Source organism: Zingiber officinale, chromosome 7B (genome assembly GCF_018446385.1).
Source record: "Zingiber officinale cultivar Zhangliang chromosome 7B, Zo_v1.1, whole genome shotgun sequence".
Classification (NCBI taxonomy): Eukaryota; Viridiplantae; Streptophyta; class Magnoliopsida; order Zingiberales; family Zingiberaceae; genus Zingiber; species Zingiber officinale.
The window spans coordinates 118,118,978-118,132,721 of NC_055999.1; the positions used below are offsets into that span (position 1 = coordinate 118,118,978).

At 34.8% G+C, this 13,744-nt stretch overlaps 3 protein-coding genes across 3 annotated transcripts in view; 2 read left to right on the forward strand and 1 right to left on the reverse strand.

The window, feature by feature from the left end:
* LOC122004739 (pre-rRNA-processing protein pno1-like) overlaps positions 1-543 on the forward strand; it is a 728-nt gene extending 185 nt beyond the window's left edge. The window contains exon 2 of the mRNA XM_042559579.1: positions 6-543. Coding sequence (XP_042415513.1) covers positions 6-381 — 376 coding nt within the window. The 3' untranslated portion in view covers positions 382-543. The remainder of the gene's footprint in view (positions 1-5) is intronic.
* Positions 544-1,030: 487 nt separating this feature from the next.
* LOC122007178 lies at positions 1,031-8,432 on the reverse strand. Its single transcript, XM_042562985.1, has 7 exons — positions 7,999-8,432; positions 7,820-7,890; positions 7,577-7,715; positions 5,944-6,030; positions 5,741-5,863; positions 5,276-5,532; positions 1,031-1,461 (listed from the first exon to the last, which is right to left on the reverse strand). The coding sequence occupies exons 1-7, from the start codon at positions 8,177-8,179 to the stop codon at positions 1,351-1,353; spliced, it is 969 nt and encodes a 322-aa protein (XP_042418919.1). The 5' UTR covers positions 8,180-8,432; the 3' UTR covers positions 1,031-1,350.
* Positions 8,433-9,633: 1,201 nt separating this feature from the next.
* LOC122007181 (trafficking protein particle complex subunit 3-like) lies at positions 9,634-12,900 on the forward strand. The gene is made up of 5 exons (XM_042562989.1): positions 9,634-9,769; positions 9,889-9,986; positions 10,556-10,655; positions 11,774-11,956; positions 12,610-12,900. The coding sequence occupies exons 1-5, from the start codon at positions 9,713-9,715 to the stop codon at positions 12,730-12,732; spliced, it is 561 nt and encodes a 186-aa protein (XP_042418923.1). The 5' UTR covers positions 9,634-9,712; the 3' UTR covers positions 12,733-12,900.
* The last annotated feature ends 844 nt before the right edge of the window (positions 12,901-13,744 follow it).

Genomic DNA, 13,744 nt, shown 5'->3' on the forward strand with positions numbered 1-13,744 from the left:
ATTAGTAACTTGCAGAAGAGCGCAGACTTTGTCCATGCTTTCATGCTTGGGTTTGATGTTGCAGACGCCATTGCTCTGTTGCGTCTGGACGATCTTTATGTCGATACCTTTGAGATCAAGGACGTGAAGACCCTACGAGGGGAGCACCTTTCTCGAGCAATCGGCAGGCTGTCAGGAAAAGGAGGCAAAACTAAATTCGCTATCGAAAATTCTACAAGAACTCGGATTGTGATTGCAGATAGTAAGATCCACATCCTGGGGTCTTTCCTGAACATAAAGATTGCTCGAGATTCTCTTTGCAGTCTTATATTAGGATCACCAGCAGGAAAGGTCTACTCCAAACTTAGAACTGTCAGTGCCCGGTTTGCCGAAAAGTTTTGAAGTTTTTCTTAAAAAACTTTTGCCATATTAAAGCTGATTTTTTAGTTTGGGTCAATCGAGTGCAATGTTTGGAGGATCCCATTTGAGTTATCAAACATTGTTTGAGTAAGATGTAATGTTTGTTCAATGATAAAGTCTGATGACTGTTATATCTTCCTGCAATTTGCAATAAGTTGATTATCCTATCAGAGTGATTCCGATGCCTTGGTTGATGATCAACTAATTGAGTCATGTTAACCCAATAAGTCGACTATCAACAACCCGATTAGACCTTTTGGGTTAATCAATTCAGATTGGTTGACTAACATGCCCGGTTAATGATCTGACTTGGTTAATCAATTCTTGATCGGACCATTTGATGTAGTTGGTTCAATCGTACTAATTGATCTGACTTGACCAACTAGTTGGAATCAACAAACTTGAATATACCAAGTGAACCATCCAAAATAACCGATCTGACTAGATCATCTGGACCGATTGACCCAATGGGACTGTCCTAATCAACCAAACTAACCAATTGGCTCTGCTAGATAATCTATACGGACCAATCGAATTGGATCAACCGACCCAATCAGCTTGATCAAACGTCTAAAATGTTTAGTCCAATAGAACACTAGAACATAATTATTCATTTGATCTAAACACACCATAAAATAAATATATTGGAACGCAATTATCTAATTCAGTTCTCGTAAACACATGTAAGAGTGACCATGATCATAATCATAATCCAACCTGAAAATTCCTCAATCAAACCCATGACATCAATCATCCAAATGCTCAGCAAATCAAAAAATAATGTGTGGAGCCAAGAACTGATTCCCTAACGAGATCAGATGCCACCGATACAATTTACAGGAGCATAAAGAATAAAGATGTGAAATCTCACTATCACACTGAAAAATTCCCGGTCGCATTGCATGTAGTCAATTCTGTGAAATGGCAAAATCCTTTTTTCTTTCTGTGAGGCTATACACCGACAATGCCTGACATCCAAGGCACGACGATGGGTGCATTTGGGTGATCGTTCCGGTATGACTCTGAGTACTTGTCTTTGAAGTTCAACTGAGGTTTATCAGCCTGCATTTGGCAAAGTAGAAAGAATGCTCATTAGGGAAAGAAGACAGCTTGTAAATGACTTAGCCAAGTTATAAATGGTGCATCGATGTATCTTTTTAATCCCTTGCACATGTAGTTTCTCTTTTTATCAGTTAAATCTTCCTATTTATATTTCAAAAGTCGGCTTTTTAACATTAAAAATTGAGATATCCTTGACCTATAATTGATGTTTCTTCTTCTACAACTTATGATTAAGATGGTCCCAAATTCAATCAGTTTGGAGTGTTTCTCAGCACTGAACTGAAATATGTTTAAAATATAACAGATGATCAAGATAAGCAATCATATATATATATATATATATATATATATAGAGAGAGAGAGAGAGAGAGATTTTTGATATCCTGCACACTCATGGGCGACCCTCACAGGTCCGGGCGCCCCGATTCACTTTTGAGAATTGGGGCACTAGGGAGGGCATCCGGACCTACGAGGGTCGCTCATGAGTGTGCATGTTAAAAATTATATATATATATATATATATATATATTTTATACTTTGCATATCCTTATATGAGCGACCGTAGGCAACAAGAGACGTACCTTGGTGATGCGGCGTCAATTTGAATGTTTTAATCTCTCTCATCCTTCGTGCATGCTTATTTTTGCTCTTTCTCTTCCTTCGCTTCCCTCTCTTTCATAAAACGAAAGCACTAAACTATCTTCGCCGCTCATCCGCTCCTCTCTTCCTCTGCTTCCAACCCTAGATACAAGTCATCTTCTTCAACTCTTAGCTCGCGCCAAGTGAGTTAGGGTTTTCGCTCACAACTACACTGATCATCTCACTCCTCTCCTTTTTCTACTCTTGTTTCAAAATGAGACAAAAAGGTGTTTTGAAAGTATGTTGAGTGTTTGTCTTTTACCCATCGTAGTTTCTAAGAACCAGTTATTTAAAAACCACTGGGAGAATACTTTAGTGCTTGATTTCGAAGAACATGATGGTGTTGGTTTTCAAAAATTGCAACATTACTGCTGGTTTTCGAAAACTCATTGATGACTACACATTGGTGTTGGTTTTTGAAGACCAACACCAACGTTGGTTCTGATTTTCAAAAACCCATTAACTACACATTGGTGCTCATTTGCAAAGACCATAACCAACATTAGTGCTGTTTTGCAAAGACTAGCACCACCAATGTTGGTTCTGATTTTCAAAAACCCATTGATTACTACATTAGTGCTGGTTTTAAAAAATGGACACATTGGTGCTAGTTTTAGAAAACCACCACTAATGTAATGCTGGTTTCTCAAAACCAGCACCACCCAATTTTAAAAAACACAGAAGTCACACCAACGTGTTTTAGTATATACTGCATATGAAAAATAGCACCATCCCAACATATTGATAAAAACATAGAAGTCAGAAAACATATTGTTATATGTCAAAATCTTAGAACCATTATTTGTGCATATGGGCATTTGTTTATTTATGTTAATGTACACTTTGAATAATTCCAGTCATGATGTTGGCCATAAACTCCAATGGACCAGTGTGTTAGGTTATTTTAATGAGTTTTTTATTAGCCGTCCAACAATGAAAGGACACGATTGTGGGTTAGTTCGTTTACATGATCGACGCAAAACGATCATTAAACAATCCCCTTTTGCTGTATTTTTGGACATACAAAATATTCAACAAATTCATGGTCTACTAGTCAATATATATCAAAATTGGAATTCAAAATCTCAAATCTTTAAATTTTCAGGTACATTTTCTATTTTTAATAGTAAGAAGCAAATAATAGAAAATTAATCACTGTAAATTTGTAGGTGTCCCAATTACTTTCATTATAAGAGATGTATCTCTGTTGCTTTCAGATAGAGGTGCTTCCGTTCCTATGAACTCAACTAATGGATGACTTTTTTCTTACTTGCTTCTCTAATAAAAAAGAACCTACTAGATCAAGAATTGAGGAGTTGCTTAAACTCTATTCTCATAGAGTTGAAGTAGATAATGATGTTTTAGTATTTTGTAAATTATACATTTTGTATATATTTGTTTGTATGTTATTTTATTCTAGTACATATGAGGTTCCATTAGGTCTTGTAGATATTGTAGATGATTTTGAAAATCTAGATAGATTCAATTGGATTGAAACGATTCATCAATTTATTGCTCCCCAATTACTTACCATCGGGGATCTTTTTTCACAAAGTTAGACATATCAAACAACCACTTCAGTTTCATACCTAAAGGGATTTGTTGGTCTTTTGGCTGTAATTTTTTTTAATGGTAAATGTGATTTTTTATATGACCATTATTATTTATTTAAGATTGAGTATAATGAAACAGGTATGATTTTTGGAGCATGTCTCAATTCAAAAATCATATAATATTAAAGATCCACGAATAAATAAGTGGAGGTCTACTCCACATATTAGTAAGGTAAGAGTTATGTTGGACAAAGTCTCACCTGAAAAGATAAAAATCGAAGACTATCACATAACTTTTATTTGCATTGTTTAAATAATTATTTTTAATTTGATAGATTATTAGTGAACTAGTCCCTACCCCAAAATACATTGGTAGAAAATCCCCCTTACCTCGATGATGCTCCACATCCATTAGAGACATCACAGGTACATGATATAGAAGTCAGATGCCCAAGTGATAGTGAATGCCCTAATTGTATTATTCATCAAAACCGAATCAAGGCGCTAACAGGAGAACATGCAGCTAAATGAAAGGGTGACAGAGAAGCAAGAGACTTGGTGTCAAGAAAAAAGTAATTTAGTGAAAAAAGAATTAAAGAACTATAAGCTAATCCAACAATAATTAGTACTTGATGAAATATGTGATTAGTTGCAACAAAGCATGTTTATCATCCAATGGGAAATAAGTAACAATAAAATATCAGAACATAAGCTCACTTGTTGCTAAATTTAATAACTCAAGCAACATTTGCCCAGCATGAGAAGCAAAAAAATTGGAACACATTGCTATGGCATGATTATGGAGATTATGATCTAAAGAGTAGTATATAACAAACTACAACAAGAAAGCATTTTGACAATTAAGCTCAACAGTAAGTCAAATAGTAACTTTTACAGGCAACATGCTAGATTTCAAAGTGGTTCAAGATCTATGCCAAGAAGGTGAAATCAGTCTACTACCTTAGCGACCCCACTCTAGAACAGCCCCGCACTATCTGGAAGAGGGTAAATTTTGGGGGGGGCCCGTTAGGAATTGACCCAGACCTATTGTCAATCCGTGGGGCAATATAACCCAAATTTAGATACTTGATTAGATGTCAATTGTTGCCACTGAATGAAAATTTCAGGCTTTTTAATGGAATAGCATTCCAAAATTATTTTTTCTGGAAAAAGTTCCAAAAAATATAAATCTTGATTTGTCAACGTATTGTAGATACACAAGACCTAAGTCCCTATATTCAACACTCGATCAGTATTAGATAAGAGATGATGAATATTGGTCATACAAGTATCAAGAATTCTCATCATAACTATGCGTAGGATGAACACTAAAATTCACAAAATGATGTGTTGGACGCCAAAAGTCATACCTACGTTGAATATACTCATAATAATGTCCAAGTAATATACCTAGCTAGTGAAAATGGTATGATAATTTTGGTGAATGACATTAATCCCATCTTTCTGAAATGCTTCCTACATTTTTCTCTCCCCATTTAAACTGACTTCATAATTAAAAGAGATGAGTCGTTTGTGTAATTACTGGAGGAAGAATCTGAGATTCAGTGGTGAAATAATTTAGCAGATGCACAAAAAAAAAATTTAAAAAGAAACTGTCATACTTGCTTCAGCCAACATTCCTGATGCTTGTGTTCATATATATCTGGTGAATAGCACCCAAACTCTGATGGGCAGTAAACCCATATATTGCACTTAATTTCCCCTGGCTTTGCGCGTTTTGCCTGGTCTAAGCAAGCCTGACAACAATCTGCTGCACTTTCTTTATGGTGGGTAAGACCCCATCGAACAGCAGTTCCATCAAAATCAGTATGAAGTTCAGCATGACATTCAGGTGGCATAGGTCGACCAGGAATTATCTCTTCAATGCAGTGTAAAAAACATTAAATTAGTTGCTCTAGATTGACTAAAGGAAATACTAAACTTATCCATCATAACTTGAAAACAACAAAACTATCAATTAGTAGATTTCCACTATTGACTAAAAAAATAAAGAAAAAACACAGATGCCAACTGTTGTAGTTAAGAAACAAACTTATAAAAAAATTTGGAGAGACAAAAAGATTTACCAATATCCCGTTCGTTTTCAGGCTTATCATCATGCTCATTATTAATAACACTAGTTGGCATCCAGAGTCCAATTTCTTCCATTAAACTAGGCCAATTAGTCTTCAATGCTCGTTTCAACATTTCTATAAACAACAAAAGATATATTTAGGAACAATCACAATAGTAGCAAAAGAACATAAATGCATAAGCAATCATAGCATACTTGCTTCTTGATTAGAGATGCTTAAATTTAAAGTTGTTGCCTTTCTGATATCTTCAAGCTTCTGAAAACGCCATAAGCTCAATGCAGCTGCTCCAAAATTAAAACAATCAGTGTGTGGAACTGGAACTGTTACACTCTTGGTGCTAAAGTTTAATTTCAAAGAAAATTTGTACTTGAAAAATAAATTCTCATGTAGGATGCAAGACATGGATGTAGTTTAACACCAACCCTCAGTTCTTTAGCGACAGTCTGAGATTAGTTGATTTATTGAAGTTATTTGTTTATTATTTACCTTTTACATCAATGTATTGATGATCTCTTTCAAAAAATAAAGTGAATTATATTATACATATATTCATATATTCCTAAATTGCACTTACTCATATTATTTACTTCATAATTTTAAAAGCCCCATTTTAAGCTGCATCACTTAGGTGGACATTGAAGATGACGATAGAGCAACACTGCATATGATATCTACATATGCAATTTAAAAAATTATTTAGTTCATTTGAACTAATTCAAACCAAGCCAAGTTGACATAGAGTCCTAAGCTAGCCTATTTAGTAGCTTGCAAGTGTTACCTTAAACAATTATTAAGTGCCTAACTAATTACTGCCAGAAGCTAAAAAGCTATTAACTGTTCATAACTAAGGTGCTTATCATAATTGGAAATAGTAGATATTGCAAATGGAAGAATCAATGTAAGCTAAAAGTTGCCTACATTAGTTATTTTTGTAGTCCCAAATCGGTTGCATTATGGATATGCAACATGAAAACAAGTGGCTCTAATTAAACAACAAAGAGATTCTAATTAGAATAAGAAAGTTTATATTCCAATAACAACCAAATCTTATCCCACTAGGTGGGTTAGCTATATGAATCATTGAGTTTTATCCCTTACTATATCATCATTTATATTTAAATAAATTTTATTTTTTTTTATTGTTGCTAACAAAGTTTTCCTTGGTATTACTCTTCCTCATTTGATGTGCACATTTGTCATAGTTTTCCATCGCTTAATTGGAGCATCTATTGGCCGTCTACATACATATCTGTACCATTTTAAACATGTCTTCCGCAGTTTCCCTCAATAGGTACAACCCAACTTTCTCTCTAATATTTTCATTTTTTTTTATCTTGTCCATCCTTGTATGTCTGTACATTCACCTTAATATTTTTATTTCTGCAACTCTCATCTTCTGCTCATGTGCTTGAGTAATAGTCCAACAGTCAGCTCCATATAATATAGCAAGTCTATTTACAGAAAGTTTATACTAGTGAAAAAAAATGCAGTTGTTGAGTTACCTACGCCAACCAAAGACAAGCTCCAAGCCAGCATTTTACACAAAGCACACGTAAAATGAAGACTATGTTTTGGTAAATTTTCTAAATCAGAAATACTGATAATCCAACAAACCATGAGCTTAGACCTATCTAAAATCCGACTGAAACAGGATTTCCATACAAATTTTAGGATGCTTTTAAATGCAAAGAGTAAAATTTTCAGGCCTATGATATTTCACCCTGAGCGAGCAAACCGTGTAGTTGTCCATGCACAAACAATTTGGCAAAAAATTACATAAGAGAAAGAGATGATCAATAACAACAATCAAACAAAAGGATGACTAACCTTGCTGCTCTGTCGTGTTAGTATTGTCAACGCCTTCTAACCTATGCAGAATTTCATGGGCCAACTTCTGCTTCACTGGTAGAGGCAACTTTAGTCCTCTCTTCTCTTCTCTGGAGAACTCCTTTTTTAGCTTCCTCGCCTACTCAAGCCCAATGTAAGAAAAAAAGAAAAGAAAAAACTTGAACATTAATTCTTGATCCCAGATCGTGTGATTTAAAATACTAATTAAGCCGGTGAGCTTACTGCTCTAACAAGGGTCAAAGGCTCCAATTCTCTTCGAACCCGGATCGATTCTTCCATCCTCTTTAGCTGATCTGCGGTTACAAAACTTCCAAGGAGTAAAACCCGCAACAACAACGCAGTAAAATCGCGAAAACAAGTCAGTGCACAAATCACAAACAAGAAATGGATCATCTTTGTACCAGCGAGAGAACTGGTGCTGAAACCAGACGAAAGAGAGAAGAAAAACGAAGTATAGAACCAACGGATCACGAGGAGCGACGCGACCAGATTAACGCAGCAAATCACGATGGTGATCCGCCTAAAGGAACGGCAGCACTTGCCGCCGCTGCCCCTCCCCCACTCTGCCGCGCCCCTCGCCATGTCCGTTCACCTCCCCCTCCGCAGCCTCCCTGATGACATCGCCGCACGCCGTCGGCGTCAGGTCCCCTTACTCGATCGAAGCTTGGGTTTCGGCGAAGTTGGTCCCTGAAGAAGACAGACGAGCAAGATGAGGTCCGATATCCCTGGAGAAGCTCGCCGGAAGGCGGCCAGATCTTTTCAGGAGTGAGGGAAGGGAAGAAGCGAAGCCGGCGAAGGAAAGAAGGAACTTGGAAACCCCAAACCAATGACAGAGAGAAGGGGAAGAAATATTGGGCAAATATTCAAAAGAAACCCCTCATTTTCACTGCCATCAAAAGTCACCCTTTTCAAAAAAACAAAAGCAAAAATGAATCCCATGAATTATTTAAAAAATAAAAAATAAGCCAATATATTTATCAATTTAAAAATATCCTTTATAACCATTAAAATAAATAAATTTAATTTAATTAAAATTATTATATATAAAATATTATTCTATAAAATACTCTTTACTAATTTAATTAAAATTATTTAAATTAATTAAAATTGATTTTAAAATATTATAAAATTGTTACTATTATGTTTTATTTTTATAAAATTATAATAACTATTGTAATAGGTTAATTTAAAGAAGTTTTAATTAAATTTAAATAATTTTAATTAAGTTGATATAATAATAATTTATATATAATAATTTAAATTAACTTAAAGTATTAAAATAAAAAATTTAAAGGACAAAAGTCAAAGACATCTTTTTCTTTTCCAAAATTATGAACAATCAATTTGATTTTTTTATTAATAAGACACCTCATTCTACTATGTGTATAATTATCCAATGTGTTCTCACTTAAATATGGAATCGATTAAGCACGATGTGTAACAACTATTATTTTCATAACTACTATACTTAATATTAATATGTTAAAAATATTTATATAAAAACTGTAGCTGTCATAATTAAATTTATAGTTATAATAGCTATTATAATTACATATACAATCCAATAGTAATAGTTATGATCATTCTAGCTGTTGTACCTACAAATTCAATCTAATTGTAACCGTTATAATTTTATAACTATTGAAATTATAAATTTAACTTATTTATCTAATATTCATGAGGTAGTAATTATGATTTTATAATTATTATAATGTGTTTGATCAGTTTAGACAGGAGATAAAAATAAAAATAATACCGACTAACAAGAGGTAAATGTAGGGGATGTCCTTTTATTTAAAAAAAAAAAAAGACCGTGGGAATAAAAAATAATAAAATGGTCTTTTAATTTTTGTCCAATTTTAAATGAGAAATACTCTTTTATTTAGTATTCAAATATTTTTAAATATATAATAAATAAATAAATCTACTTAATTAATTATTGCTGGAATTATTTTATAACCGGAGCGGATTCCCTTTGTGTTTAGTATCCGAAACCCGATAGCGCGCTGGTTTCTTTTACAACGCGATGGCTCCATGGCCGCGGGCCCGCGGCCGCGAAAGTCCTTCCTGCGCCACGAGAAGCCAAGGAGAGCGACAAGGAGGAGCGAGCGAAGAATGGCTCCTCTCGTCCCCAAGAGCGGAGACGCGATCTTCGCCAGTATCGATCGCGTGGTAGGCCCAATGAACACTGCAGAAGCCTCGACGAAATCAGAGGCCCTAATCGTGTTGTCCTAGTTCTCTTGTTTCATTCCATGGTACGGATGATTTGATCTCGCTAACGGTGTTTTCAGAATGCGGAGCTGTTCACGCTCACGTACGGGGCGATGGTGCGGCAGCTCCTCACGGATCTGGAGGAGGTCGATGTGGTCAACAAGCAGCTAGATCAGATGTACGTGTTATTTTCTCCTCCTTGCCCTTTCTCGCAGTACTCTTGTTTTTCTTAAATCGCATCTTCATCAGTCACTTGACGATCTAGTGAAATGTAGTACCTGATCGTGAGATCTACAAGTTTAATCAAATAAGTACGTGCCAAAATGAACTCGATTCAGTTCTGCAAGATCCAAATTTGAAATTCAGGCCAAATTAGTATTTAAACCAAGCCTCCAAAACTTAGTTTTTTAACCCAATTTAAGACATTGCAATGTCTAAGAGACAAATTGAAAAAGATGAAAAAGGAAGCCCTAAGCATAAATACCCGACACTTAAGGACCAGAACTTACTTTGTCATCTGTTTAGTTTTCTAGGGAACTTGATAAAGAATACTCTATAGATTTCCTTGTGAAATTACATGATGATCTACTTCTAAAGTAGATAATTCTTGGTGTCGTTTATAGTCTGTTCTTGTTATTGTGATAGTTTCTATTTATTACAGTCTATCACTGCCTGCTTAGCACTACTATTCTTAATATTGATTTATGGTATTACATCATTGTCACGAGATAATTGAATATCATGTAGGGGATATAACATTGGCGTCCGCTTGATTGATGAATTTCTGGCCAAATCCAATGTATCTAGATGTGTTGACTTCAAGGAGACAGCTGATGTAATTGCAAAGGTAGTTTGAACCCTGAATTCTTTTCTTCTCTTTGTTAATATTCTGTATGTGCATCAAGGCTGATGATATAAGTTCTCTGTTAATCATCTACAAATGGATTGGTTTGTTTTTTCCAACGTAACCCCTGAGTTGCCTGGTTATGGATCTTTTATCATGAGCATTTGTATCTTTATTGATGTACCTAGATAGATGAACCTCAACTTGATGTGGAAGTCATTAAGTTAGCTAAGTAAATTTTGTGTCATTGAACTAGTACACCTTAATTATTTATCTGTGGTTTTTATTATGGACAATTTGTTCTTCAGAAGGTTATTGTTCTGCATAAATAAGTTCTATATATAAATTGAAGGCTGGAATGACTTAGTCTTGTGTGGTTATTGTAGAAGTTTGCTACTCTTATTACTTAAATGGCATTTCTTCATTTCCTCTATCTTTAGACTTTCGCCAATTTGTTCTTCAGAAGGTTATTGTTCTGCATAAATAAGTTCTATATATAAATCGAATGCTGGAATGACTTAGTCTTGTGTGGTTATTGTAGAAATTTGCTACTTTTATTACTTTAATGGCATTTCTTCATTTCCTTTATCTTTAGACTTTAGCCATGTTCCTCATTTCTCCTAGGCCTTTGACTACACACAATTTTGAAGAACATGCCTTTCTGTTCTAAGATAATTTTGATTGTATTGTGATGTGATTGTTGCTTGTGAGGAAGTTAGTTAACTTCACGAATTTCCAATTTTTACTTGCGCATGTATTGACGATAGATCACTTAGTTCTTCAGACTTGGAAGCCAAGTTACTTGAGTTGCAACCTTATTGTGTAAAAAAATCATATGTTGTTGAAAACAGATAATAATGTCAACAATCGTTTGTTTGCAATTTTTATGGTTGGTTACACCAATCCTAATGGCAACATGGCCTTTACAAATAGTAATGAAATTCCATTTATAGCCTATTAAGTAGCGTTGTGTTTCTGCTTGATTAGTTTGTATTGTCATATTGCTTGGTTTCGTTTTTTTCTTATTAAATGTCTGATTTCTTCGGCTGTATATTTTTTTTATTAGTAATGTAGCACTGAAAATATTTTTACTAATCAAATTTCACTGTTTGATAAAGCAGGTTGGTTTAAAAATGTTCTTAGGGGTTACCGCATCTGTGTCTAATTGGGATCCTGAGGGAAGCAGTTTCAGCCTTGTTCTTGATGATAATCCATTGGTAGACTTTGTTGAGCTTCCTGATACTTTCCAAGGTCTTCACTACTGTAACATCTTAAGTGGAGTTATACGAGGAGCATTGGAAATGGTTGGTTTTCAATTTCTTATAGACTTGTTACTTGTTGGTTTTCTCTTTCAAACAAGCATGTTTTCACTTTCTGATGTCATAGTACTAATGAATCCATGCTTATGAAGAACTCTCTCCTTCCTGTGTATGCACCGACACACGTCTTGCCTAATGTAGTTTCGGCGACTGTCTTTTTGCCTATTTAACTTCATTCTGTGTGTTTTTTTAGAAACTTCCATTCATTCTATATGCATTACACTTCCACAATAGCAGTTGGTCTTACATGTATGACCTAGTTCCTAGCTTCTATCCTATGGCTCCAAGTAGGTCAATGGAGATTACTCTTTGAGCTCTGCAATCACTTGTACATGTTTTACACATTTTTCTCAGAAACCGAGCAAGCTACTAGATTCCTTGAACTAAGAATGTGTAAGCTTTTTTTTTCAGTCACGAACAGGGTCTTTGATGTTAGCTTCCATGCTGATAACAAGGCCAATTAGGCTGTAGTTGGAAGTTCCCGCCAAAGTTAGGATTGTAAAACTTACTATGAGATAGCTTAACTGCCCTCTCATAATTTAAGCATCTCGATTCCAGTAATATGCGCGTTTCTACCATATTTAAATGTATTTAAATAGGCAAATATTGAGTGAAAATAACTTTGGGGGTCATGGCAGGTGTCAATGAAGACTGAAATCACTTGGATTCGCGACATGCTCCATGGAGACGATGCATACGAGCTCCGAGTGAAGCTTCTGAAGCAGATCCCAGAGGAGTACCCTTACAAGGATGACGAGTAAACTAGATTTTTTGCTCAATGACTTAAAAAGAACTCGAATAGTTTCCTCTTTTAAAGTTCTTTTTAGATTCTCACGCTGTTCTTTAGATGCGCACCATACATGTGTACCTAAATACAACTTACACAAGATATGCAACATTTCCTTTGGGTTAGTTGTTCGAAAACTACATCGGCGAACTGGCATTTCGTCATCGTGTCGCGAGGTAGGGGTGGCTAGATAGATTGAGGTTTGGTTTCCCATCTTTGCACCTGCTATCTCCTTGCTTGAGCTCTTGCTAAACATGATAAAACATGATGGAGATTGATAAAGAGTTGTAACAGTTTGCCTTACAAAGTTCAAGCAATATCAGTTTGCTCTCGGCCTTCTATTACGTTTTACTTTGGCACCTTGCATGCCTTTTCAGTGAAAGTCGGGTGATTGTTCAAACGGGTCGATTAATAATTGAGACGGTCCAAAGGAGACAATCACACTAATTGTGCTAACAAGTTGGATATTTAAATATATAAAATAAAAATATATTTAAATATAGATGAAATTATAATAAGGAATACGTAGGACTCATTTAGTTAGCTATAAGTCAACTCCACTAACGGGGTAAAATTTTTATTGGTGTAGTTGTACGACATATTAAATTCTTAAATATCTCATAGAATTATGCTTGCCTAGATTCCATGAACATTCTTTTAAAATTACTAGATTTATTTTTTTTCACTTTCACAATTACATCATCTGATTAAAAAATGAGTTTGGGTTTACTTGTAGAATTCAAATACCATAAATTAATTTTCTGATTAAGAAATGTAATCTCAAAAATATCCAACAGTTGACAAACTAAGTCACGTCCGCTAATATCACTCAATTTTAGATTAAATTTATAGCTAGCGAAAAATAAAATAAAAGCGTTGACTTTGGCACATTGGTTCAACCCGGAATGAGTTGACTTTTATGATAACGGGATCTAAAATATTTTAATATTTATAATAAATTAATCCTACGCAATATTAAAAAGAGA